General features: G+C 36.4%; 2 protein-coding genes across 3 annotated transcripts in view; one reads left to right on the forward strand and one right to left on the reverse strand.

Annotated features, from left to right (window-relative positions):
• The window catches only part of SACS (sacsin molecular chaperone), a 95590-nt gene extending 73896 nt beyond the window's left edge, over positions 1-21694 (forward strand). Inside the window, exons 10-11 of the mRNA XM_070409165.1 lie at positions 5093-5119; positions 8819-21694. Coding sequence (XP_070265266.1) covers positions 5093-5119; positions 8819-20376 — 11585 coding nt within the window. The 3' untranslated portion in view covers positions 20377-21694. The remainder of the gene's footprint in view (positions 1-5092; positions 5120-8818) is intronic.
• Positions 21695-23554: 1860 nt separating this feature from the next.
• SGCG (sarcoglycan gamma) overlaps positions 23555-27029 on the reverse strand; it is a 158589-nt gene continuing 155114 nt past the window's right edge. For both annotated transcript variants that reach the window (XM_070407494.1, XM_070407493.1), the window contains one exon: positions 23555-24771. In XM_070407494.1, the coding sequence (XP_070263595.1) occupies positions 24598-24771 (174 nt within the window). In that variant the 3' untranslated portion in view covers positions 23555-24597. The remainder of the gene's footprint in view (positions 24772-27029) is intronic.

The following is a 27029-nucleotide window of genomic DNA, read 5'->3' on the forward strand; positions in this document are numbered from 1 at the left end:
GATCAGATGACATATGTATAATATATATAGTTTACATGATACCTGGCACATAATAAATGCTGACAAAATGACAGTATTATCATTTTTCACTTGGAGTTCCATAAGTATATCAAAATAACATTTTCACAACTTGAGTCCTCATCCTCTCCCCAAAGCTCTTTCTTCATTTGACTGATTTTAATGAGAAAGGTAAGGTACTCATTATCCATAAAGTTACTCAAGAATGAATCCTCAATTTTTTTTCTTTGTTCTACACAGTTTCCAGGTTCTGTTGATTAAATTTTCTGTATCGGACCCTTTCTCTTAGTGTACTGCCACTGTTATACTATAGGGCCTAAATTTCTGTGGCATTATTACTGAACCCTTCTTTGGATTCCCTCCCTCAGTGTTTGCTCTTCATCTGCTCATGTTCCTCTCCTGCGGACAGTTTTCCAGTATTATGCTAGTATGGATTGTGAGGCTTTTCATGATTGTGAATTTGCCATCTCATTGGCTGAGACTCATCTTGTGTCCCTCTTCTGTTTTCCCAAGCCTTTGGAGATTGATAAACTAGTGCTCTCTTAATCTTGTGAGAGCAGAGCCCTATAAGCTTTGTCACCACCACGTAGCACAGTGCCTGCTTTAAGGTGAGTGCTTGGTAATTTTTATTTTTACCCAAATGAAATTTTTTTATATCTGTATTTTTATACATACTGTTCCTTTTGCTTAGAATACTCTTTCCATTCTCCACTTTGCCTTGCTGAATTTTATTCATCTTTTAGCATTCAGCTCATCTCCTCCAAAGGCTTTCTTTCACATCTCTTCCCACACCCCTGCCCCTGCCATGCAGATCTGAGGTAGATGCCTCTACTTTGCTTGTGGAGCCCAGTATATAGTCCATTTAATCCTTTTTGCCTCATTATAATCATATTTCTGTTGTGCTAGATTATAAAATCCTTGAGAGAAGGGGCAGTCTTTTGTTTTTGTATTCACAGTGCCTGGTTGACAAGTTTGGTTGGACATGTTAATGCTTCCCATATGATGGTATTGGAGGGAGAGGAATACAAAAATGAAAAGGCAAACCTTTGGTATTGTGCCTATGGGTTAGTATTTCTTTTTCAAATAAGTGTCTATTATCTAAATTGTTCTTCACAGTGATGACATAAAAGAGCCTATATTATCATCTTCATTTGAGAGATGGAGACATTAAAGCTGAAAGAGTATGTATGAAAGATTTTAATGACTCACTTGAGTTGCAGAGTTGGAATTATGATTCTGTTGTTTTTTTTCTCCTAGTTCCAGGTCCAGATTATTTTGGTATTAAGTCACTTGAGTAAATAGATAACTGTCAGAAATTGGGGAATAGTTAGAAGAACAGGTAAATGGGTTTCTGAGGAAATAAATAGGAAAACAGCAGTCAGGTCAGACAAATGGTAGGAATGCAAAATAGGTTGGCACCAAGATGCTATTTATATTTCAAAATTTCTTGTATGTATTTATTACATACTAGAGGCCCAGTGCACGAAATTCATGCACTCGGGGCGGGGGGGGGGGGGGGGAGGCGATCCCTCAGCCCAGCCTGTGCCCTCTCACAGTCCAGGAGCCCTCAGGGATGTCTAACTGACGGCTTAGACCTGCTCCCCCATCCCCCACGGGGAGTGGGCCTAAGCCATCAGTCGGACATCCTTAGCGAGGCCATGGAGACAGGAGAAGCTCCCACCACCGCTGCTGTGCTCACCAGCTATGAGCCCAGATTCTGCCACCAGGGGGCAGCTCCTGCATTGAGCATCTGCCCTTGGTGGTCAGTGCGCGTCATAGTGACCAGTCATTCTGCCATTGGTTAGATTTGCATATTAGCATTTTATTATATAGGACTAGAGGCCTGGTGCACAAAATTTGTGCACGGGGTGGGGGGGGGGGCGGGAGGGTTTCCTCAGCCCTGCCTGCACCCTCTCCAATCTGGGACATCCCTCTCGCAATCTGGGACTGCTGGCTCCTAACCACTCACCTGCCTGCTTGCCTGATCGCTCCTAACTGCTCGCCTGCCTGCCTGATCACCCCTAACCACCTCTGCCTCAGCCACCACACCCGGGACCCAGGCTTGCCTCCTCCCGCTGGCCGCAGGCACCCATGACCCTGGGTGGCTTCACCCAGGCCAGCCACAGGTACCCAGAACCCCTGATCACCCCTAACTGCTCCCCTGCCTGCCTGATCACCCCTAACTGCCTCTGCCTTGGCCCCCACTCCTGGGACCCAGGCTTCCCTCCTGCAGCCGGCCACAGGCAACCAGGACCTAGGGGGGCGGTCCCTCAATCTGGCCTGCCCCCTCTCACAGTCTGGGAGCCCTCAGGAGATGTCCTCTGCGGGAGGTGACCAGGCCGATCAAGGGATGGCACTGACCATCACCCCAGCCACTGCTGCTGCCTCTGGCCCATCACCCCGCCACTGCTGCTGCCTCTGGCCTCCCTTTGCAGGAGGCGACTGGGCGATCAGGGGAAGGTGCCACCCCCATCACCCTGCTGCTGCTGCCACTGATGGCCTCTGCAGCAGCCTGCCCTTGACCCTTGCAGCCACTGTGGTGGTGGCCTGCCTTCGGCCCTTGCAGCTACCACCATGGCTGCCTGCCTTTGGCCCTTGCAGCCACTGAGGCTTTGTCCAGGAGGACATCTGGAAGACGTCTGGTCTAATTAGCATATTACCCTTTTATTACTATAGATGGCCTCATGCCTTGTTCCATTTCATGACCAAGACTCTTCAATAAACATTTGTTTGAATTTCTACCTTGTATCAGACATTGTACTAGATGGAGATAATGTAAAAATGAATAAACTGAAGGACTTAGAGATGAGTGGGGACAACCCACTCATAATGGCTGTCAATAATACTGCCATTTAGTATGGTTGGTTCTCCATCAAATACTGGGAATAGAGTTGGTGCGGGAGCGGGTGGCAAGTCAGAGGACCTCAGAGATGAGCTGGCACATGTTCTGTCTCAAACATTCAGAAAAGGACTACAAACATCATGTCTGGAGGGATAGCATATTCACAGTGTCCAATTTTACACAACTTGTCATGATTTATAGTGTTTATTACAGAGATAATGGAATCTTACATATATATGTAGAAATCTCTAGAAAAAGTTGCAATTTTAGGTGCCAGCCTCAGCTGTATGGATTAGCAGTATTCCAAAGATTTTGTTGCCAGATTTGTGCCATTAGAATGTTCTAGGTCACTACTTTTACAGCTGCTTTTCAGACAACAGGATCATTTTAAAATATATATATTATATTTTATTGATTTCAGAGAAGAAGGGAGAGAGAGAGAGAGACAGAAACATCAATGATGACCAAGAATCGTTGATCAACTGCCTCCTGCATGCCCCACACCTGGGATCGTGCCTGCAACCTGGGCATGTGCCCCAACCGGGAATCAAACCATGATCTTCTGGTTTATAGGCCGGGCTTAGGGTCATGTTTTAGGAAGTCTTTCTGCCTCTCAACCCCATCTTCAGCCTCATTCCGGAGACCATCATACTCACCTGGAATGTAGAAATAATCTCAATCTCCTCACATCCCTTCTTGCCTCTCTGGTTAATAAAACAGTACTGCTGGTATTATCTTTGTAAAATATTATCTTTCCATTTCTTATCTGAAAATCTTCCAAAGGCTTTACCTTTTTCTTTGGAACAAAGGCCAAAATCCTTAACATTTCTTCTGAGGCTCCTCTGGTTTATCTGGCTCATCTGGGTCCATTTTCTGGGTGTTACAAAGATACCTGGAACATGGAAAGAGTACATCAGTGTTTGCTATATGATAATTATTAATAATCTCCTTATATCCTTTATTATCTCTCCTGATATTTCTCATATTTGGAAAGCAACATGTTCTTTTTCTCCCTTAGGTGTGTTGCACATGGTTTCCTTTGTCATTCCTCCATCTCACTACCTCTTGCTCATCTTTCACATAGACCATGTGTGTTAACATAGTACTGAGCTCCTCATAACACTCATATTCTGTACCTGTTTGTTTATAAAAATTTGCCCTAACTGGTTTGGCTTAGTAGATAGAGCGTCAGCCTGCAGACTGAAGGGTCCCAGGTTTGATTCCTGTCAAGGGCACATGCCCAGTTTGCAGGCTCGATCCCCAATAGGGCTTGTGCAGGAGGCAGTCGAGCAGTGAATAGAGTTGGTGCACAATTCTCTCATCGATGTTTCTCTCTCTCTCTCTCTCTCTCTCTCTCTCTTTCTCCCCCCCTTTCTCTCTGAAATCAATAAAAATATATTTTAAAAAATTATCTACTTACATGCCTTTTTGTTATACTATTAGGCAAAGTCTGGAATCATGTTAGTTTTGTTCTTTTCTCTATATTTAGCACTCTAAGGTAATTGAAATGATGTTAAGATTTGAAGAGTTTAAATTTTTTTTGGTAAGACCAGTGGTCTCTGCACTTGATGCCAAGTTTAGCCAGAGGCACCCAAATACACAAACATCTCACAAAGTTGTAGAGATGTACTTGATCAAATAAATGGCTTGCTTTAGGCAGAGGATGGATTAGATGTCCATGGAGTAATTCTTTGATGTTTTTAATTATTGGTGGTTACCATAAGCAAGCCGTAGAAATATATAAAACCTCCCTTTATTTATTATAAAGTCAGAATTAATGAATTAATTGTATACTTTGTAAAGATACTCCAAAACTTTTAAAAATCAAATGTCTTTCCTTTCTTAATTCTTATCTAGAATATATATGTGATTATGGCCTGTACATAAAGCCCATTGGGAGCTTATTAAATGACTTTATTTCTGTTGTTGAAATGCAATTTGGACATATAAAGTACATATTCCTTTCTTTGCTTTCTTTCTAAACTAAGATTTCCTGACCTTATATAGTTTAAATTTAGTTTGCATTGAAATACAGCTTTAAATCTAAAATGTAAAATTTGCTATGTTTGGAATTATGTTTATGGCTTTTGTTTTATATAATGATATATTAAGACAAACAATGTTAATACAAAACAGTATTATCTTAAGATACAGACTACCATAATTTCTGTAGTCATCATGTGAAAATTGTGACATTTCTTTTTTTTAAGAAAAGATTTAATTATATTCTAGCACAACAACTTCTCTGGGGATATTCAGGTATGATAACTGACTAAATGTTGTGTTCATTTGTAGCCTGATGTTTTTGTTCATTTGATTCTTTGAATCATACTTTTTCATTTACCTAAAATGAAATTATGTCAACACTTTTTTTCTAGTGGTAATAACTATTAAAGGAGAGAGGAAACTATACTGATATAGGTACGTAGGTGGTAGTTATATATACCACAATAAAACCATATTTAAATGGCTTGGAATCATTAATTTCATAAAAAAATTAGTTTCAAATGGAAGAATTATGTGGAAATCTTTATTTCAAACTGTGATATTTAGTGGGAAAGTACGAGAGTGAACATACCTCTGTTATATGATACCCATAAATATTGAGAATAAAAAGGGTTGAGGGGACATCAGTTCTGGATCGCTGAAGGGAGGGAACCTTATGGCTTAGTGTCCTGAAGGGGAGAATAGCAGAGGAAAGTTACAGTGGCTAAGACAGCTTTATTAGGAACAATCAGCTGATCACTCTTACAATTCCTCGTGTGCCACTTTGTTGACTGTCCTTTTTTTAAAATAAGAGGTTTTTTACTTAACCTGAATTATTTTTCTCTTAGTTCATTTTTTACTTGGAAAATTAGAGGGTACAAGATTTGCTTTACAGAAATTTTTGGTAAAAAATGTTTTTTGGAATCAATCTATTCTTTGAAGCAGGCTACACCTATATAACAATTAATTTAGAAACTTAGCTATTGTTGTACTGATAATTCATACAAAGATTAAATTTGGTTTCTAATTTGTATTAAAAAGTAGCTTACATTTACAACTACTATTATTATGTATTATTAAACCTTATTTAATATATCATTTTTAAGGTGTAATCAAAGAGGAAAACAAAATCTGATGGAAATGGGCTGCATACATCGTTCTCACCTCCCCATGGGCTCTGGTTATGTGAGTGAGCTCCCAGTTGTTGCTGCACTCCTATTCAAGATAAAAAGAAGGAAGGCAGCCATGGTGTGCTGATTTACTAAGATTTGACCCCTAGTGCTATTTTTGAACCACCTCTGTGTGCTTCATCCACATTAGAGTGGAAGTTTCCGCTGGGCCCCACAGTGCGTGCCATGCTGCCCCTAATCTTGTGCAGTGCTTAGTAGGCAGGAGGCTTTCCTTTCTTTCTTTGGTTTGGTCTTTTTCTTTTCCTTTTTTCCTTTTTGTTTTTTGTTGTTGAAGATTTGACTTCAAACAGCTAGATTTGACTTAATGTTTACCGTTTAATCGAACCTTCACTTTATCCCTATGTGTTTACAAAGAGATTTGGGTATCTCTACACAGTGGAGCATTGTTAGAACTCATCAATGATCAAAGCTGCCATTGCCACTTTCTGTACAAAAAAAGTATAAAAAACTGTTGCTGTACTTACAGCCTTGGGTCATCAGAGTAGTCAGCTGGCTGCAACTCTGAAAGGGCCTGGTCAGGTAGTAAACTCCTAGCTCATAAAAGTAATAAGGACTGAGATTTTTTGGTTAAGTAAATTTTGAAGGAGTCTATAGTATTCTGGTTCCATCCATGTTGAAAATCATTCTCAAAGTTAGTACTGAGCATAAACACATAAATAAATGTATACAACAAAAAACAGTGCAGTCTTTCATTCAGTACATTGATATCATTATTTTGAACTGAAGAGTAGTTTAAAGCAGAAACTACTCTTAGAAGAGTTCTTTCTAAATTAAATAATCATATAATAGTTTAGATAAAAGCTTTCTGTCTCTAGGAACACTTTCAATTCTGTATAGTTAACTACTTTTGACAATGCTGATAAATTTAAAGGCAAGGCCACAAACACATAAGTCATTTATTAGAAAGCTAAAAATTATTTTGCTGATACTGTTAGAGGTGCTTTGTAATTTCAATGACTTTCTAAACCAGGATATGAAGACTTTTTTCTGGTTAACATTTATAATTTAGAGTTAAAAGTTTTACAAAGGATTAAATACAAAATAAATAGAAATTAGAACTTCAGATTGGATTGACTTAGGTACTTAGAATTGTGTCTTACTACATTTTCTCTCTCCTTTATTTTCTATAATGTGTTTTAGTTCAGCATGACTGGTGTGTTAATCGCATGTTATGTGTGGGGTGTGTTCTTTTATTGGCATTTTGTTTATATGTTAATATTATATAATGTTTCTGAAGGTAGGTATGTCTTTTATAAATTGTCAAATTTCATGCATGGATTTTGGGTAGAATTATTTTAAAAATGCATTATTTGGCAATTATTAACCTAGAACATAGTGTAGTGAATATTTAATTTTTTTTGTTTTCTGAGTGTTGTGAACTTTAATTTTTAACTCGTTTTTGTATCTTTGGTGTTATATCTTTACATTTCTTATGATTTGGATATTCTATTTTGTTAATTCAGTAAGCATTTGTTTAAAACATTGTTGTTAAAAATTAATTATAAAAATTATATTTTAATGGTACTTATCAACCAAGGAGACTATATTAATCAAATTCCTGATAAAATTTATTTCTCAAATATTACTACTTGATTTACCCTAAATCATACAATGTAGAAACTGAAAATATTCAGAATTTGGGTATTTATAGATTTCAAAAGTTGTAAAACTGTGCCCTTGCTTAAACTTCCATGGCAGTAATTTTAAAATGTCTATTGTAACATGAAAGATAATTTTTTGGACAAAGGTAAAGTCATCTTCCTGATGTGTAAGCCTGTGAAATAAGGGTGTCAAAATATACTGATATGCAGAAATTTCAAGGTGCTTGAGCTGTGCCCTCTTTTATATCTTTTTCAAAATTAGTCTTTCAATAGTCTAGAAATTATATGTACACAGGGAGAAAATGATGTTAGTTTTCCATAGGATTGAATTTAAGATATTTCTTATTTCCCTATTTAGGCAAATACATACCTATAGGTATATAGTGTTATTTCAAAATTTTGTTCCTACTGGTAATTTAAATACTCTGAAACACAAAATACACTTAGAAATAAAGTGTTAATTTCTAGACCAGTGGTTAAAGTTATGAATATGCTCCTTACTTGGGCATGTAAATATAGAAGTCTTGAGACCTAGAACCTCATCCTCATCCTTTTTCCAGATGAGAGCATGCAAGTCCCAGAAAGCTTAAGTGACACGTGTGATTGAAAGAAAACTAAGTTTCCTTGCTGTCTCTGCTTCAGAGAGTGTTGGTCTTACTTCATTACAACATTTGTGTTCTTACTTCAGGCCCTTCCTGTTATCTAGTGCAGCCATGTGGCTCCTGCAGACATGAAAAAAAGAAATTCATGTTGTGGTTTCTTATAAATTACTTATCTACCCCTAAATAAAATGGTACTTACTTAAACTTTATCCACTTTTCTTTGGTACTTTTATTTATGAAAAATAACCACAAAAAATTTTTTTCCACGTTGATCCCATTTGTAGAATATTATAGGATAATTTTTAAAACACATGTAAATACATTTTACATATTTATTTAAAATAAGCACTTTCCAGAAAGAATTATTTATCTCTTAGGTTATTATAAATATGGATTTATGGGTAGAATTTCTGTTATTTAAAAATTATATTAGTCCAGTTATGCTGAATTTTTGCATTTTTACAATATACTTAAAACTCTCAAAATGACTGTCTAGCACTGTCTAATCTGCAGGAATAGAAAGCTAAATAAGTTATAGTAGAATTACATATTTATAACATGTCTGTATATGATTTACAGGAAGACCATGTACTCAGCTGCAGCTTCTAAATCCAGAACGATTTGCACGTCTAATCAAAGAAGTAATGAATACATTCTGGCCTGGCAGAGAGTTGATCGTTCAATGGTATCCATTTGATGAAGACAAAAATCATCCATCTGTTTCATGGCTTAAAATGGTTTGGAGGAATCTCTATATACATTTTTCAGAGGATTTGACTTTATTTGATGAGATGCCACTTATCCCCAGAACTACACTAGAAGAAGGTCAGACATGTGTGGAACTCATTAGACTCAGGATTCCATCATTAGTCATTTTAGATGATGAATCTGAAGCACAACTTCCGGAATTTTTAGCTGACATTGTACAGAAACTTGGAGGGATTGTCCTTAAGAAATTAGATGCCTTCATAAAACATCCACTTGTTAAAAATTACATTCATTCACCATTACCAAGTGCTGTTTTGCAGATAATGGAGAAGATGCCATTGCAGAAATTGTGTAATCAAATAGCTTCATTACTTCCGACACACAAAGATGCCCTGAGGAAGTTCCTAGCCACTTTAACTGATAGCAGCGAAAAGGAAAAAAGAATAATTCAGGAATTGGCAATATTTAAACGAATTAACAATTCATCTGGTCAGGGAATTTCCTCTTATACAAAACTGAAAGGTTGTAAAGTCTTGCACCATACTGCCAAACTTCCTCCAGATCTGCGACTCTCTATTTCAGTAATAGACAGCAATGATGAAGCTACTATTCGCTTGGCAAACATGTTGAAAATAGAGACGTTAAAGACCTCTAGCTGCTTAAAGCTTGTTTTAAAAGATATTGAAAATGGATTTTATTCACATGTAGAGATAGCACACCTTATGTTATGGATCCTTGAGAATCTGTCCTCTCTTAAAAATGAGAATCCAAATGTACTTGATTGGTTAAAGCCATTAAAATTCATCCAGATTTCACAGGAAAGAATGGTATCAGCCAGTGAACTCTTTGATCCTGATATAGAAGTACTACAGGATCTCTTTTATAGTGAAGAAGAAACTTGCTTCCCACCTTCAGTTTTCACCTCACCAGATATTCTTCACTCTTTAAGACAGATTGGTTTAAAAAACGAAGCCAGTCTCAAAGAGAAAGATGTTGTACAAGTGGCAAAAAAAATTGAAGCCTTACAGGTCAGTGCTTGTCCAAATCAGGAAGTTCTCACAAAGAAAGCCAAAACACTCTTACTGGTTTTAAATAAGAATCATACGTTGTTGCAGTCATCTGAAGGAATGATGACACTGAAGAAAATAAAATGGGTTCCAGCTTGCAAGAAAAGACCTCCAAATTATCCAGGTTCTTTAGTATGGAAAGGGGATCTCTGTAGCCTTTGTGCACCACCAGATATGTGTGATGCAGCCCATGCAATTCTAGTTGGCTCAGCACTTCCTCTTGTTGAAAGTATCCATGTAAACTTGGAAAAAGCTCTAGGTATCTTCACAAAACCTAGCATTAGTGCAGTCTTGAAACACTTTAAAATTGTTGTTGAGTGGTATACTTCGAAAACTTTTAGTGATGAAGACTACTACCAGTTCCAACATATTTTGCTTGAAATTTATGGATTCATGCATGATCATTTAAATGAAGGGAAAGATGCTTTCAGAGCCTTGAAATTTCCCTGGGTTTGGACTGGCAAAAAATTTTGTCCCCTCGCCCAAGCTGTGATAAAACCATTCCATGATCTTGATCTTCAGCCTTATTTGCATAATGTGCCCAAAACCATGGCAAAATTCCACCAACTGTTTAAGGTCTGTGGTTCAATAGAGGAGCTAACATCAGATCATATATCCATGGTTATTCAGAAGGTATATCTCAAAAGTGATCAAGATCTCAGTGAACAAGAAAGCAAACAAAATCTTCATCTTATGTTGAATATTATCAGATGGCTATATAGCAATCAGATTCCAGTAAGCCCGAACACACCAGTTCCTATACATCATAACAGAAACCCTTCTAAACTAATCATGAAGTCAATTCATGAATGCTGTTATTGTGACATCAAAGTTGATGATCTTAATGACTTATTGGAAGATTCAGTGGAACCAATCATTTTGGTACATGAGGACATACCCATGAAAACTGCAGAATGGCTGAAAGTTCCATGCCTTAGTACAAGATTGATCAATCCTGAAAACATGGGATTTGAGCAGTCTGGACAAAGAGAACCACTTACTGTAAGAATTAAAAATATTTTGGAAGAATACCCTTCAGTGTCAGATATTTTTAAAGAACTACTTCAAAATGCTGATGATGCAAATGCAACAGAATGCAGTTTCATGATTGATATGAGAAGAAATATGGATATTAGAGAGAATCTTCTGGACCCAGGGATGGCAGCATGTCATGGGCCTGCTTTGTGGTCATTCAATAATTCTGAATTCTCAGATTCAGATTTTGTTAACATAACTAGGTTAGGGGAATCTTTAAAAAGAGGAGAAGTAGACAAAGTTGGTAAATTTGGTCTTGGATTTAATTCTGTGTACCATATTACTGACATTCCTATCATTATGAGTCGAGAATTCATGATAATGTTCGATCCAAACATAAACCATATCAGTAAACACATTAAAGACAGATCTAATCCTGGGATCAAAATTAATTGGAGTAAACAACAGAAAAGACTTAGGAAGTTTCCTAATCAGTTCAAACCATTTATAGGTGTTTTTGGCTGTCAGTTACCCTTGACTGTAGAAACACCTTACAGCTACAGTGGAACTCTTTTCCGACTGTCCTTTAGAACTCAGCAGGAAGCAAAAGTGAGTGAAGTTAGTAATACCTGTTATAATACAGCAGATATTTACTCTCTTGTGGATGAATTTAGTCTGTGTGGACACAGGCTTATCATTTTCACTCAGAGTGTAAACTCAATGTATTTGAAGTACTTGAAAATTGAGGAAAGCAATCCCAGCTTAGCACAAGATACAGTAATAATTAAAAAAAAAATCTGCTCTTCCAAAGCATTGAATACACCTATCTTAAGTGTTTTAAAAGAAGCTGCTGAGCTTATGAAAACTTGCAGTGGCAGTAATAAAAAGCCTCCTACTGATGCACCAAAGTCATCTTGCATTCTTCAGATCACAGTTGAAGAATTTCACCATGTGTTCAGAAGGATTGCTGATTTACATTCACCACTTTTTAGAGGTCCAGATGATGACCCAGCTGCTCTCTTTGAAATGGCTAAATCTAGCCAATCAAAAAAGCAATCAGATGAGTTGCCACAAAAAACAGTAGAGTGCACCACGTGGCTTATATGTACCTGCATGGATACAGGAGAGGCTCTGAAGTTTTCCCTGAATGAAAGTGGAAGAAGACTAGGACTGGTTCCTTGTGGTGCAGTAGGAGTTCTGTTGTCTGAAGTCCAGGACCAGAAGTGGGCTGTGAAACCACACGTTGGAGAGGTGTTTTGCTATTTGCCTTTACGAATAAAAACAGGATTGCCAGTTCACATCAATGGGTGCTTTGCTGTAACTTCCAATAGAAAAGAAATCTGGAAGACAGATACAAAAGGACGATGGAATACCACCTTCATGAGACATGTTATTGTGAAAGCTTACTTAGAGGCACTGAGTGTCCTACGTGACCTGGCCACCAGTGGGGAGTTAATGGACTATACTTACTATGCAGTGTGGCCTGATCCTGATTTAGTTCATGATGATTTTTCTGTAATTTGTCAAGGATTTTATGAAGATATAGCTCATGGAAAAGGGAAAGAATTGACCAGAGTCTTCTCTGATGGATCTATGTGGGTTTCCATGAAGAATGTGAGATTTCTAGATGACTCAATACTTAAAAGAAGAGATGTTGGTCCAGCAGCCTTCAAGATATTTTTAAAATACCTCAAGAAGACTGGGTCAAAAAACCTTTGTGCTGTTGAACTTCCTTCTTCAGTAAAATTAGGATTTGAAGAAGCTGGCTGCAAACAGATACTGCTTGAGAACACATTTTCAGAGAAGCAGTTTTTTTCAGAAGTATTTTTTCCAAATATTCAAGAAATTGAAGCAGAACTCAGAGATCCTTTAATGAATTTTGTTTTAAATGAAAAAATTGATGAATTCTCAGGAATTCTTCGTGTTACTCCATGTATTCCTTGCTCTTTAGAGGGACATCCTTTGGTTTTACCATCAAGATTAATTCATCCTGAAGGACGAGTTGCAAAGTTATTTGATACTAAAGATGGACGATTTCCTTATGGTTCTACTCAGGATTATCTTAATCCTATTATTTTGATTAAGCTAGTTCAGTTAGGTATGGCAAAAGATGATATTTTATGGGATGACATGCTAGAACGTACAGAGTCAGTAACTGAAATCAATAAAAGTGATCATGCTGCTGCTTGTCTAAGAAGTAGTATCCTATTAAGTCTTATTGATGAAAAACTGAAAATAAGGGATCCTAGAGCAAAGGACTTTGCTGCAAAGTATCAAACAATCCCCTTCCTTCCATTTCTAACAAAACCAGCAGGTTTTTCTTTGGACTGGAAAGGTAACAGTTTTAAGCCTGAAACCATGTTTGCAGCAACTGACCTTTACACCGCTGAGCATCAAGATATAGTTTGTCTTTTGCAGCCAATTCTAAATGAAAACTCACATTCCTTCAGAGGTTGTGGTTCAGTGCCATTGGCTGTTAAGGAGTTTTTGGGATTACTAAGGAAGCCAACAGTTGATCTGGTTGTAAACCAATTGAAAGAAGTTGCAAAATCAGTTAATGATGGAATTACATTATACCAGGAGAATATCACCAATGCTTGCTATAAATATCTTCATGAAGCAATGATGCAAAATGAAATCACTAAGTTATCAATTGTTGAAAAGTTAAAAACCTTTAGCTTCATTCTAGTTGAGAATGCATATGTTGACTCAGAAAAAGTTTCTTTTCATTTGAATTTTGAAGCAGCACCTTACCTTTATCAGTTGCCTAATAAATATAAAAATAATTTCCGTGAACTTTTTGAAAGTGTGGGTGTAAGGCAGTCATTTACTGTTGAAGATTTTGCCCTTGTTTTGGAATCCATTGATCAAAAAAGGGGAACAAAGCAAATAACAGAAGAGACTTTTCAGCTTTGCCGGCGAATAATTAGTGAAGGAATATGGAGTGTCATTAGAGAAAAGAAACAAGAATTTTGTGAGAAAAAATATGGCAAAATATTATTGCCAGATACTAATCTTAAACTTCTTCCTGCTAAATCTTTATGCTACAATGATTGTCCCTGGATAAAAGTAAAGGATACCACTGTAAAATATTGTCATGCTGATATACCCAGGGAAGTAGCTGTAAAACTAGGGGCAGTACCAAAACGGCATAAAGCCTTAGAAAGATATGCATCCAATATCTGTTTTACAACACTTGGCTCAGAATTTGGACAGAAAGAAAAACTCACCAGCAGAATTAAGAGCATCCTTAATGCTTACCCTTCAGAAAAGGAGATGTTGAAAGAACTTCTTCAAAATGCTGATGATGCAAAGGCCACAGAAATCTGTTTTGTGTTTGATCCTAGACAGCATCCAGTAGATAGAATATTTGATGATAAGTGGGCCCCATTGCAGGGGCCAGCACTTTGTGTGTATAACAACCAACCTTTTACAGACGATGATGTGAGAGGAATTCAGAATCTTGGAAAAGGCACCAAAGAAGGAAATCCTTATAAAACTGGACAGTATGGAATAGGATTCAATTCTGTGTATCATATTACAGACTGTCCTTCTTTTATTTCTGGCAATGATATCCTGTGTATTTTTGATCCTCATGCCAGATACGCACCAGGAGCCACATCCATTAGTCCTGGACGTATGTTTAGAGATTTGGATGCAGATTTTAGGACACAGTTCTCAGATGTTCTGGATCTTTATTTGGGAACCCACTTTAAGCTGGATAATTGCACAATGTTTAGATTTCCTCTTCGTAATGCAGAAATGGCAAAAATTTCAGAAATTTCTTCAGTTCCATCATCAGATAGAATGGTCCAGAATCTTTTAGACAAATTGCGATCAGATGGGGCAGAACTTTTAATGTTTCTTAATCACATGGAAAAAATTTCTATTTGTGAAATAGATAAAACTACTGGAGCTCTAAATGTGCTGTATTCCGTAAAGGGCAAAATCACTGATGGAGACAGATTGAAAAGGAAACAATTTCATGCATCTGTAATTGACAGTGTTACTAAAAAGAGGCAGCTCAAAGACATACCAGTTCAACAGATCACCTATACAATGGATACTGAGGACTCTGAAGGAAATCTTACTACCTGGCTAATTTGTAATAGATCAGGTTTTTCAAGTATGGAAAAAGTATCTAAGAGTGTTATATCAGCTCACAAGAACCAAGATATTACCCTCTTCCCTCGTGGTGGAGTAGCTGCCTGCATTACTCACAACTATAAAAAACCCCACAGGGCCTTCTGTTTTTTGCCCCTCTCTTTAGAGACGGGATTACCATTTCATATGAATGGCCACTTTGCTCTAGATTCAGCCAGAAGAAATCTGTGGCGTGATGATAATGGAGTTGGTGTTCGAAGTGACTGGAATAACAGCTTAATGACAGCATTAATAGCTCCTGCATATGTTGAATTACTAATCCAGTTAAAAAAGCGGTATTTCCCTGGTTCTGATCCAATATTATCAGTTTTACAGAACACGCCTATTCATGTTGTAAAGGACACTTTAAAGAAGTTTTTATCATTTTTCCCAGTTAACAGGCTTGATCTACAACCAGATTTATATTGTCTAGTGAAAGCACTTTATAGTTGCATTCATGAAGATATGAAACGTCTTTTACCTGTTGTACGGGCTCCAAATATTGATGGCTCTGATTTGCATTCTGCAGTTATAATTACTTGGATTAATATGTCTACTTCAAATAAAACTAGACCATTTTTTGACAATTTACTGCAGGATGAATTACAACACCTTAAAAATGCAGATTATAATATCACAACACGGAAAACAGTAGCAGAAAATGTCTATAGACTGAAGCACCTACTTTTAGAAATTGGTTTCAACTTGGTTTACAACTGTGATGAAACAGCTAATCTGTTCCACTGTCTTGTAGATGCAGATATTCCTGTTAGTTATGTAACTCCTGCTGATGTTAGGTCTTTTTTAATGACATTTTCCTCTCCTGATACTAATTGCCATATTGGGAAGCTGCCTTGTCGACTCCAACAGACTAACCTAAAACTTTTTCATAGTTTAAAACTTTTAGTTGATTATTGTTTTAAGGATGCAGAAGAAACTGAGATGGAAGTGGAGGGACTTCCCCTTCTCATTACACTGGACAGTGTTTTGCAAACTTTTGATGCAAAACGACCGAAGTTTCTAACAACATACCATGAATTGATTCCATCACGCAAAGATTTGTTCATGAATACATTATATTTGAAATACGGTAATATTTTATTGAACTGTAAAGTTGCAAAAGTGTTTGACATTTCCAGCTTTGCTGATTTGTTATCCTCTGTATTGCCTCGTGAATATAAGACCAAAAATTGTACAAAGTGGAAAGATAATTTTGCAAGCGAGTCCTGGCTTAAGAATGCATGGCATTTTATCAGTGAATCTGTAAATGTGAAAGAAGAACAAGAAGAAACAAAACCAACATTTGACATTGTTGTTGATATCCTAAAAGACTGGGCATTGCTTCCAGGAACAAAGTTTACTGTTTCAGCCAATCAGCTTGTAGTTCCTGAAGGGGATGTTCTGCTTCCTCTAAGCCTCATGCACATTGCAGTTTTTCCAAATGCCCAAAGTGATAAAGTCTTTCATGCTCTCATGAAAGCTGGCTGTATTCAGCTTGCCTTGAACAAAATATGTTCAAAAGATAGTACATTTGTTCCTCTGTTGTCATGTCACACAGCAAACATAGAGAGCCCCACAAGCATTTTGAGGGCTGTACATTATATGGTTCAAACTTCAACATTTAGAGCTGAAAAATTAGTAGAGAATGACTTTGAAGCACTTTTGATGTATTTCAACTGCAATTTGAGTCACTTGATGTCCCAAGATGATGTAAAAATTTTAAAGTCACTTCCATGCTACAAATCCATCAGTGGTCGCTACATGAGCATTGCAAAATTTGGAACATGCTATGTACTTACAAAAAGTATTCCTTCAGCTGAAGTGGAAAAGTGGACACAATCATCATCATCTGCATTTCTTGAAGAAAAAATTCACTTAAAAGAACTATATGAGGTGCTTGGTTGTGTACCTGTAGATGATTTAGAGGTATATTTGAAACACCTATTACCAAGAATTGAAAATCTCTCATATGATGCAAAATTAGAACATTTGATCTATCTTAAGAATAGATTGTCAAATACTGAGGAATTGTCAGAGATCAAAGAACAACTTTTTGAAAAACTGGAAAGTTTATTGATAATCTATGATGCTAACAGTCGACTAAAGCAAGCAAAACATTTCTATGATAGAACTGTGAGGGTTTTTGAAGTTATGCTTCCAGAAAATTTGTTTATTCCTAAGGACTTCTTTAAAAAATTGGAACAACTTATAAAACCCAAAAATCAAGTTGCATTTATGACCTCCTGGGTGGAATTCTTAAGAAACATTGGACTAAAATACATGCTTTCTCAGCAGCAATTATTACAGTTTGCTAAGGAAATCTCAGTGAGAGCTAATACAGAAAACTGGTCTAAAGAAACTTTGCAAAATACAGTTGATATACTTCTCCATCATATATTCCAAGAACGAATAGACTTGTTATCTGGAAATTTTTTGAAAGAACTGTCTTTAATACCATTCTTATGTCCCGAGCGGGCCCCTGCTGAATTCATTAGATTTCATCCTCAATATCAAGAGGTAAATGGAACACTTCCTCTTATAAAGTTCAGTGGAGCACAAGTGAATCCAAAATTCAAACAATGTGATGTACTTCAGTTGTTATGGACATCCTGCCCTATTCTTCCAGAGAAAGCCACACCTTTGAGTATCAAAGAACAAGAAAGTAGTGACCTTGGTCCTCAAGAACAGCTTGAACAAGTCTTGAGTATGCTTAATGTTAACCTGGACCCCCCTCTTGATAAGGTCATTAATAACTGCAGAAACATATGCAACATTACAACTTTGGATGAAGAAATGGTTAAAACGAGAGCAAAGGTCTTAAGGAGCATATATGAATTTCTCAGTACAGAAAAAAGGGAGTTTCGTTTTCAGCTGCGGGGGGTTGCTTTTGTGATGGTAGAAGATGGTTGGAAACTTCTGAAGCCTGAAGAGGTGGTGATAAATCTAGAATATGAATCTGATTTTAAACCTTATTTGTACAAACTACCTTTAGAACTTGGTACCTTTCATCAGTTGTTCAAACATTTAGGTACTGAAGATATTATTTCAACTAAGCAATATGTTGAAGTGTTGAGCCGCATATTCAAAAGTTCTGAAGGAAAACAATTAGATCCTAATGAAATGCGTACAGTTAAAAGAGTAGTTTCTGGCTTGTTCAAGAGTCTACAAAATGATTCAGTAAAGGTGAGAAGTGATCTTGAGAATGTTCGCGACCTTGCACTTTACCTTCCAAGCCAGGATGGTAGATTGGTCAAGTCCAGCATCTTAGTATTTGACGATGCACCACATTACAAAAGTAGAATCCAGGGGAATATTGGTGTGCAAATGTTGGTTGATCTTAGCCAGTGCTATTTAGGGAAAGACCACGGATTTCATACTAAGTTGATAATGCTTTTTCCTCAAAAACTCAGACCTCGTTTATTGAGCAGTATTCTTGAAGAGCAGTTAGATGAGGAGACCCCCAAAGTTTGTCAGTTTGGAGCCTTGTGTTCTCTTCAGGGAAGACTGCAGTTACTCTTGTCTTCTGAACAATTCATTACAGGACTAATTAGAATTATGAAGCATGAAAATGATAATGCTTTCCTGGCCAATGAAGAAAAAGCCATAAGACTTTGCAAAGCTCTAAGAGAAGGATTGAAAGTGTCCTGTTTTGAAAAGCTTCAAACAACATTAAGAGTTAAAGGTTTTAATCCTATTCCCCACAGTAAAAGTGAAACTTTTGCTTTTTTGAAGAGATTTGGTAATGCTGTCATCCTGCTCTACATACAACATTCAGACAGTAAAGACATTAATTTCCTATTAGCATTAGCTATGACGCTTAAATCAGCCACTGACAATTTGATTTCTGATACTTCATATTTAATTGCTATGCTAGGATGCAATGATATTTATAGAATCAGTGAGAAACTTGACAGTTTAGGAGTAAAATATGACTCTTCAGAACCATCAAAACTTGAACTTCCAATGCCGGGCACTCCAATACCTGCTGAAATTCATTATACTTTGCTTATGGATCCAATGAATGTTTTCTACCCAGGAGAATATGTTGGGTACCTTGTTGATGCTGAAGGTGGTGATATCTATGGATCATACCAGCCAACATACACATATGCAATTATTGTACAAGAAGTTGAAAGAGAAGATGCTGACAATTCTAGTTTTCTAGGAAAGATCTATCAGATTGATATTGGTTATAGTGAATATAAAATAGTTAGCTCTCTTGATCTGTATAAGTTTTCAAGGCCTGAGGAAAGCTCTCAAAGCAGAGACAGTGCCCCTTCTACACCAACCAGCCCTACAGAGTTCCTAGCACCTGGTGTACGAAACATTCCTCCTCTTTTCTCTGGAAAAGAAAGCCATAAGACCTCATCTTCAAAACATCATTCTCCCAAAAAGCTTAAGGTGAATTCTTTACCAGAGATTTTAAAAGAAGTGACAACAGTGGTGGAGCAAGCTTGGAAGCTTCCAGAATCTGAAAGAAAAAAGATTATTAGACGATTATATTTGAAATGGCACCCTGACAAAAATCCAGAGAATCATGACATTGCTAATGAAGTTTTTAAACATTTACAGAATGAAATTAACAGATTAGAGAAACAGGCTTTTGTAGATCAAAATACAGACAGAGCCTCAAGGCGGACATTTTCAACCTCAGCAGCCCGATTTCAGTCAGACAAGTACTCGTTTCAAAGATTTTATACTTCATGGAATCAAGAAGCAACAAGCCATAAATCTGAAAGGCAACAACAAAATAAAGAAAAATGCCCACCCTCAGCTGGACAGACTTACTCTCAACGGTTCTTTGTTCCTCCAACTTTCAAGTCAGTTGGTAATCCAGTTGAAGCACGTAGGTGGTTGAGACAAGCCAGAGCAAATTTTTCAGCTGCCAGGAATGATCTTCATAAAAATGCCAATGAATGGGTATGCTTTAAATGTTACCTTTCTACTAAATTAGCTTTGATTGCTGCTGACTATGCTGTGAGGGGGAAGTCTGATAAAGATGTAAAGCCAACTGCACTTGCACAAAAAATAGAGGAATATAGTCAGCAACTTGAAGGACTGACAAATGATGTCCACACATTGGAAGCTTACGGTGTAGACAGTTTAAAAACAAGATATCCTGACTTGCTTCCTTTCCCACAGATTCCAAATGACAGGTTTACTTCTGAGGTTGCTATGAGGGTGATGGAATGTACTGCCTGTATCATAATAAAACTTGAAAATTTTATACAACAAAAAGTGTGAAAGTATTTAAGAAAGAAGTAGAGCTAGATCTTGAATGTATTATAACACAAATATGAATTGCTGTCCTTCCTGACTTCGTTGCCACTTATTTAGGAATTGTAGATTGCGAAGAATTTTGGAGTTCTTATGAATATCAATATCAATAGAAGATCTTTACAGAATGTAAAAGAAAATTATTTTGAAGATGATGGTGAACTGAAAAATTGCTAGATGTATTTGAATGGCTAGGATGGCACTATTTTGAACTGCACTTTATATCATCAAAGCTTAGCAGTTTGTTAGAGAAGAATAGGTCTCTGTTTAGGGTGAATTTTATGTCTTTAACATGGTGTTTTTGAAGGGGCTAATGAAACACTGGAATATCATTGCTTTAAACAAATAAGGGGAATTAAGTCTTGGAATTTTATCCTTTATTTAAATGGATCATCTTGGATGTGCTGTTTTCTTATCAGCTGGGTCTGATTATGAATTTGTTGCAATTTTACGTCCTAAATACTCAGTACATTTAAAAAATGGTACCATATTTTAATCCTGAATATTACTTGACTTAGAATAGGCAGATAGTACTTCTAGGGTGCACTGAGTGCACATTGCATCTTTATTCTAAAAGTTTTTTACACCTAATGTTTACAGGTTTCCTCTTTCATGAAGATAGCATATGGAAAACTCAAAATTGTGGCAGTTCTTATCACCAGATGTTATTATATTGCTTCCAAGAACTGCTTACCAAAACAACATTTATCAACTGATAGAACATTTGCTTTAAGTTTGTACATATTTTCCACAAGTGTCATAATTTATATAGTGTGGTTGAGCAGGATGCAATCCTTTGTTGTCTAAAGGTGCTGCGGTTAAAAAAAATCTTTTGTCTTTCAACATGGCACTTGGTGGAGCCTTTTGGATTTTACTTTGGAAAACATTGAAAAAAAAATGTATTGTGACAATATCCAGTAGTTTATAAAAGAGGAATTATCAGCTTGTATTTTTCCCATGAGTGATTCTGAACTGACAACTAAATTATGTTTGAATGTCCTACCATAGGTATTTACTTAACATATTTCTTTTGAAGAATGTAAAAGAAAGGTAATGATAATTAGTTTAAATACATGTGCAGGCTATAAATGATGCTAAATATAATATTTTATGCAATTAAAGACTTATGGAACAATAAAACTTTTTTACTTTTATTGGTAATAAGGAATGCACCTCCAAGATTCTATTGTTTCTGGATGTGAAGCCCTGTAATTATTTCTGCTGTTATATTAAGTGCCATAATTTTAATAAAGCAAATATACATATGAAATCATTGTAACTGGTATTTTCTGAGAAATAGTTCATTGAAAATCAAACAATATTTCTTTATATTAAGTTTTGATATGTGTATTGTATATATGAGTTTATAGGAAATATTACAATTAAGTTTCCCTATATTTTTATAATGGAATTTTAATAGGTTTCTTTTTGTATGATTGAACATAAAGTACTAGGTTTATTAGGTTCTTATTGATTAAAGAGTTCATTTTACATTTTAGGAAATAAGATTAGTTGATATATATGGTATATACAGGTGGGGCAAAAGTAAGTTACAGTTGTGAATATGTGAAAGTTTATTCTGTATTATTACTTATTAATTGTATTATTTTCCATAAAAACAACTATAAACCTACTTTTGCCCCACCTATATATTTATGGATTTGGAAATACTTTAAATATGATTCTTCTGTAGGTAGTGGCTGAATTGATATTTTCCTTGTCTCAGGAGAGGGCTTCATGTTTGGGGCTAATTCACACTTGAGCCCTAACAGGTAGGAAATATTCATCTTTATATCTGAGATTCAAGTCTTCAAAGTTAGTCAGAGAAGTGCTGAGAGTTCTGTCTTCTAGGACTACCCAAATTCTGGATCTTCAGCTTTCTGGGCATTTTTAAAGAAGTACTTGCTACTTTGGAACTCAGTTTCAGCACTTAGAATGTATTTTATTGTTTTGGGGTATTAAAACTTACACAGGAAACCTTGTCTGGCCTTTATGAGAGTTGATCCAGTTGGAGTTTTTGAGGGATTCTTTTTTTAGACTTTATTTTAAAAGAAATACTTTTTTATAGTTGATAGTATTACAGATATCTGCCATTCTACACCCCCTCTTCACTCCCTCTCCCAGCCCCTACCCACCCTTCAATGTCTTCACTAACCTATTGCCCATGTCCATGTAGGCTTTCTTTTTTAAAAAATTACAGGTTCAGCTCTAACATGTGTGGCTCAGTTGGTTGGTCCCGTGCACCAAAAGGTTGCCAGTTTGATTCCTAGTCAGCAAACATGCCCGAGTTGTGGGCTCAATCCCTGGTAGGGAGCATGTAGGAGGCAGCTGAAAGATGTTTTGCTCTCACATCCATATTTCTCTTCCTCTCCTCTCTAAAATTCAATTTAAAAAATTTAAATAAAGTTACAGGTTCACAATCCTTTGTATCAAACCCTTGGATTCAAACCCTTGGATTGAGTTTTAGGAAGTTTTTAATGAAGCATTCTCATCAGAGTTGATGTTTTTGCAGTGAAATCAATGCATATTCACATTGATTTGAATACATAGATCAGATAAATAGCCTCATCTAAATTTAGGTCAGGTTTTGCTACTGACATATTTGGGAAATTTTCATTTTGGGGAGCATTTTAGAATTTGAAATTCAAGGCAAGAAATTTGGGGCCTGAACTAATCATCTTATGCTTTTTCTTTCTTTTCCCCTGTTATGCTTTTTGTATTAAAAGGAAAATGGAAACTCAGCGATATGTAGAGTAGCTGCTCCTGAGTAGCATGCAGTCTAGAACGGTTGGAACAGGCTCCTGCACTTGAGCAGGTCCTGCCAGGTTAGAGAGGGATGAAAGTTTCCTGGGCAGAAGGGCTGAATTGTTCATAGCCTCCATGAGAAAACTAGTGAACACCTGCGCAGTCCAATTAGTTTAAACACCAAGCTGGAGGGGGAGCAGGGCATGGTGAGAGCCCAGGAATGATGTTGGTAAAATGTTCAAATTGTGTTTAATAAAATAAAGTTGTTCCCAGGTCTGATTAGGGGTGGGTGGGATTTTCTTCTATCTGTGCAAGTTTGCTGTACTTTTTTTTAGATGTCAAGAATAAAATTTGTAGTGCTGGTAAAAATAAAAAATATAAAATATTTTAATTAGTCATGTATTAATCAGGGTTTACAACCAATTGATAATAAATATTATTTCACAAACCAAGAGTCTGATTTTATGAAGTTATATCTAGTCTTTTATCTATTGTGCATAGGTAAATACACAGGATGGACAGTTATGAGTCCTAGCACCTACCAGCTGTTTAATCTCGGTGGATGACAAAACACATTTGGACTTTAGTTCTTTCATTTGTCAAAAGAGTATTATCCCATCTACACATTTATGTAGATTGGTATTTTGGATGGAATGAAACAACATATAAAAGTTTTTCCACGTGAAAACAGCTGTTCAAAAGTACGGTCACAGTTTAATTTCCAGTAGATATTGTATGACCTTGTGACTTGTTCTACCTGAACCATTTTTTATCACCAGTAACTTGGGGAAAATAATACCTACCTTAAAGAGTTGTGAGGATTAAAGAAAGTAAGATGCTCAAACTGTGAAGTTTGGGGGGAAATGTAGGTTGATTGTTATTGCTCATTGACTATAAAGAAAGCATGATTAATTTTGTATATTTATTCCTTTGACTGCATATTGAAAATCAGATCAACCTTAAAGTCCATTTAAAATATGAACATTTTCTTGTGAAACTTGACATGCTTCGCATTAAAATGAATAGAGAACTCACAGGTTTGAGTGATATAATGAAAACACATCATAGAACTTTGGGTCATCTTAGTATTGACTAATGCTACTTTTAGGGGGAGTTAGCCACAATTGAACATCATAAATTAATTCCACACAGCAATTCACTATTTCATTGTAGATTGACATGTACAAGAAAGGAAAAGAAAATTCACAAGGTTCTGATGAAATCAATCTAGTAGAATAAACTTTCTTTTGTTATTTCTTTGGCTTTTGCATCTACCACCCACACACCATTCATCTGAACCCTTTCCATTGGCACAGTTTTCTTTTGTCCTACTTCCATCCACCACCTCAGTTTTCCAGGGTGTCAAGTTGCTCTAAGAGTGAAGGCTGAAGTCTCTAAAGTTCACTGAAACAAGGCAGATTCTCCATGGAAGATATGGGTAGTTTAGGAACAGATGTGACTGTTTTCGTGGCATGTGGTACTTGTGCCAGCCACGGACAGGTAAAGCTTCCCATCTGGACACACACAAATTTCATAGAGTCTTTGTGAGCTGCCAACAGGACCCCAAGTCCCCTGAACCAACTTGGGTAAACATACAGTTTCAGAATCAAGCACAAGCTGTTTGGGAGAAAATGAGAGATTAATTGGTAAAGGAGAAATGAATATGATAAGATAAAACTCATATTCTCAAAATGTTCTAAACAAATTAGTTTTTCGCAGCATAGAAAATGAAATAAGCACCTGCTTTTACTTGTTATAATTGTCTGAATCTTTTATAGCCTATTTCTATTTTATATTCAGGCAAAGTGTTAATAATTCCTTCTTTAATTTGAAGTCATTTTTACTTTTACCCATTGTGCCAGTTGAACTAGGAAAATTTATAATGCTACACTCACAAAAATGCCTTTCAGAATTACCTGACAAAAGTAAAAATAGAATTATTTTGCTGATTCACATTTATCTTGTGATCCACTTTGACGTTATGTTAAATCATCTCTTCATTATTAGAATAAATTACAAGCCACAGAAATAGATTAATCTAACTAATTTTTACCTGTGAATGTTGGCATTTCTCCTGATTTTATTTTCTGTGAAAAGCAATTACATTTATCCTATTAGCTAGCAACCATTTCCCTAACTTTAAACATATTTGAAACTCCTGCCTTCTATTAGATGCAAAAAAGCAGTAGATAGTGATAAAAGCCAACTAAAATAAAATAAAAGCTACTGAATTTTATGTTCCTATTATAGTTAAACTGAAATGCAAACAAATGGCTATTGGTTGAGATTTGGAAATGTTTTTTGATAACTGAAGGCAATAAGAATTGTCGCACTAATGCTAAATGACTCACTAGATCAGATGGACTTAATTGACATCTTCAGAACACTTCACCCCAAAGCCATGGAATATACATTCCTCTCAGGTGCTCATGGGACATATTCAAAAATAGACCACATATTGGGTCACAAGCAAAGTCTCCACAAATTCAAGAAGATTGAAATCATAAAAAGCATCTTCTCAGACCACGATGGCATAATGTTAGAAATAAACTACAATAAAAACAACCCAAAATACTCAAACACTTGGAAGCTGAATAGCATGTTATTAAATATTGATTGGGTTACCAATGAGATCAAAGAAGAAATTAAAAACATCCTGGACACTAATGACAATGAAAACACAACAATCCAAAACCTATGGGACACAATGAAAGCAGTCCTGAGAGGGAAGTTTATAGCTCTACAGGCCTATCTCAAAAAAACAAGAAAAAATGGTAGTAAATCATCTAACTCTTCAACTCAAAGAATTAGAAAGAGAGCAACAAGAAAACCCCAGAGTGAACAGAAGGAAGGAGATAATAAAGATTAGAGCAGAAATAAATGACATAGAGACCAAAAAAACAATTCAGAAAATCAATGAAACCAAGAGCTGGTTATTTGAAAGGATAAACAAGATTGACAAACCTCTAGCCAGGCTCACCAAGAAGCAAAGAGAGAGGTCCCAAATAAACCAAATCAGAAACGATAGAGGCGAAATAACAACAGACTCCACAGAAATACAAATGATTGTTAAACAATACTACGGACAACTCTACTCCAACAAACTAGACAACCTGGAGGAAATGGACAAATTCCTAGAAAAATACAACATTCCAAAACTCAATCAGGAAGAATCTAAAAATCTCAACAGGCCAATAACTATGGAAGAAATTGAAGCAGTCATCAAAAAGCTTCCAGCAAACAAAAGCCCAGGACCAGATGGCTTCTCAGGGGAGTTTTACCAAACTTTCAAGGAAGAGCTAAAACCTATCCACCTCAGACTACTACAAAAAATTCAAGAGGAAGGATCACTTCCAAGCTCATTCTATGAAGCCAGCATCACCCTAATACCAAAACCAGGTAAAGACAACACAATGAAAGAGAGTTACAGGCCAATATCCCTCATGAACATAGATGCCAAAATCCTCAACAAAATCTTAGCAAATCAGATCCAGCAGTACATCAGAAGGATCATACACCATGACCAAGTAGGATTTATCCCAGAGATGCAAGGATGGTACAACATCCGTAAATCAATAAACGAGATACATCACACAAACAAATTGAAAGAAAAAAACCACATGATCATATCAATTTATGCAGAAAAAGCATTTGACAAAATCCAACACCCATTTTTGATAAAAACTCTCAGCAAGGTGGGAATAGAAGGATCATACCTCAACATAATAAAAGCCATATATGACAAGCCCACAGCCAACATCATACTCAATGGACAAAAACTAACACCATTTCCCCTAAGAACAGGAACAAGACAGGGATGCCCACTCTCACCACTCCTGTTCAACATAGTCCTGGAAGTATTAGCCATTGCAATT

Source organism: Myotis yumanensis, unplaced genomic scaffold (assembly GCF_028538775.1).
Source record: "Myotis yumanensis isolate MYYU_CA2020_CCGP unplaced genomic scaffold, mMyoYum1.0.hap1 SCAF_3, whole genome shotgun sequence".
NCBI lineage: Eukaryota > Metazoa > Chordata > Mammalia > Chiroptera > Vespertilionidae > Myotis > Myotis yumanensis.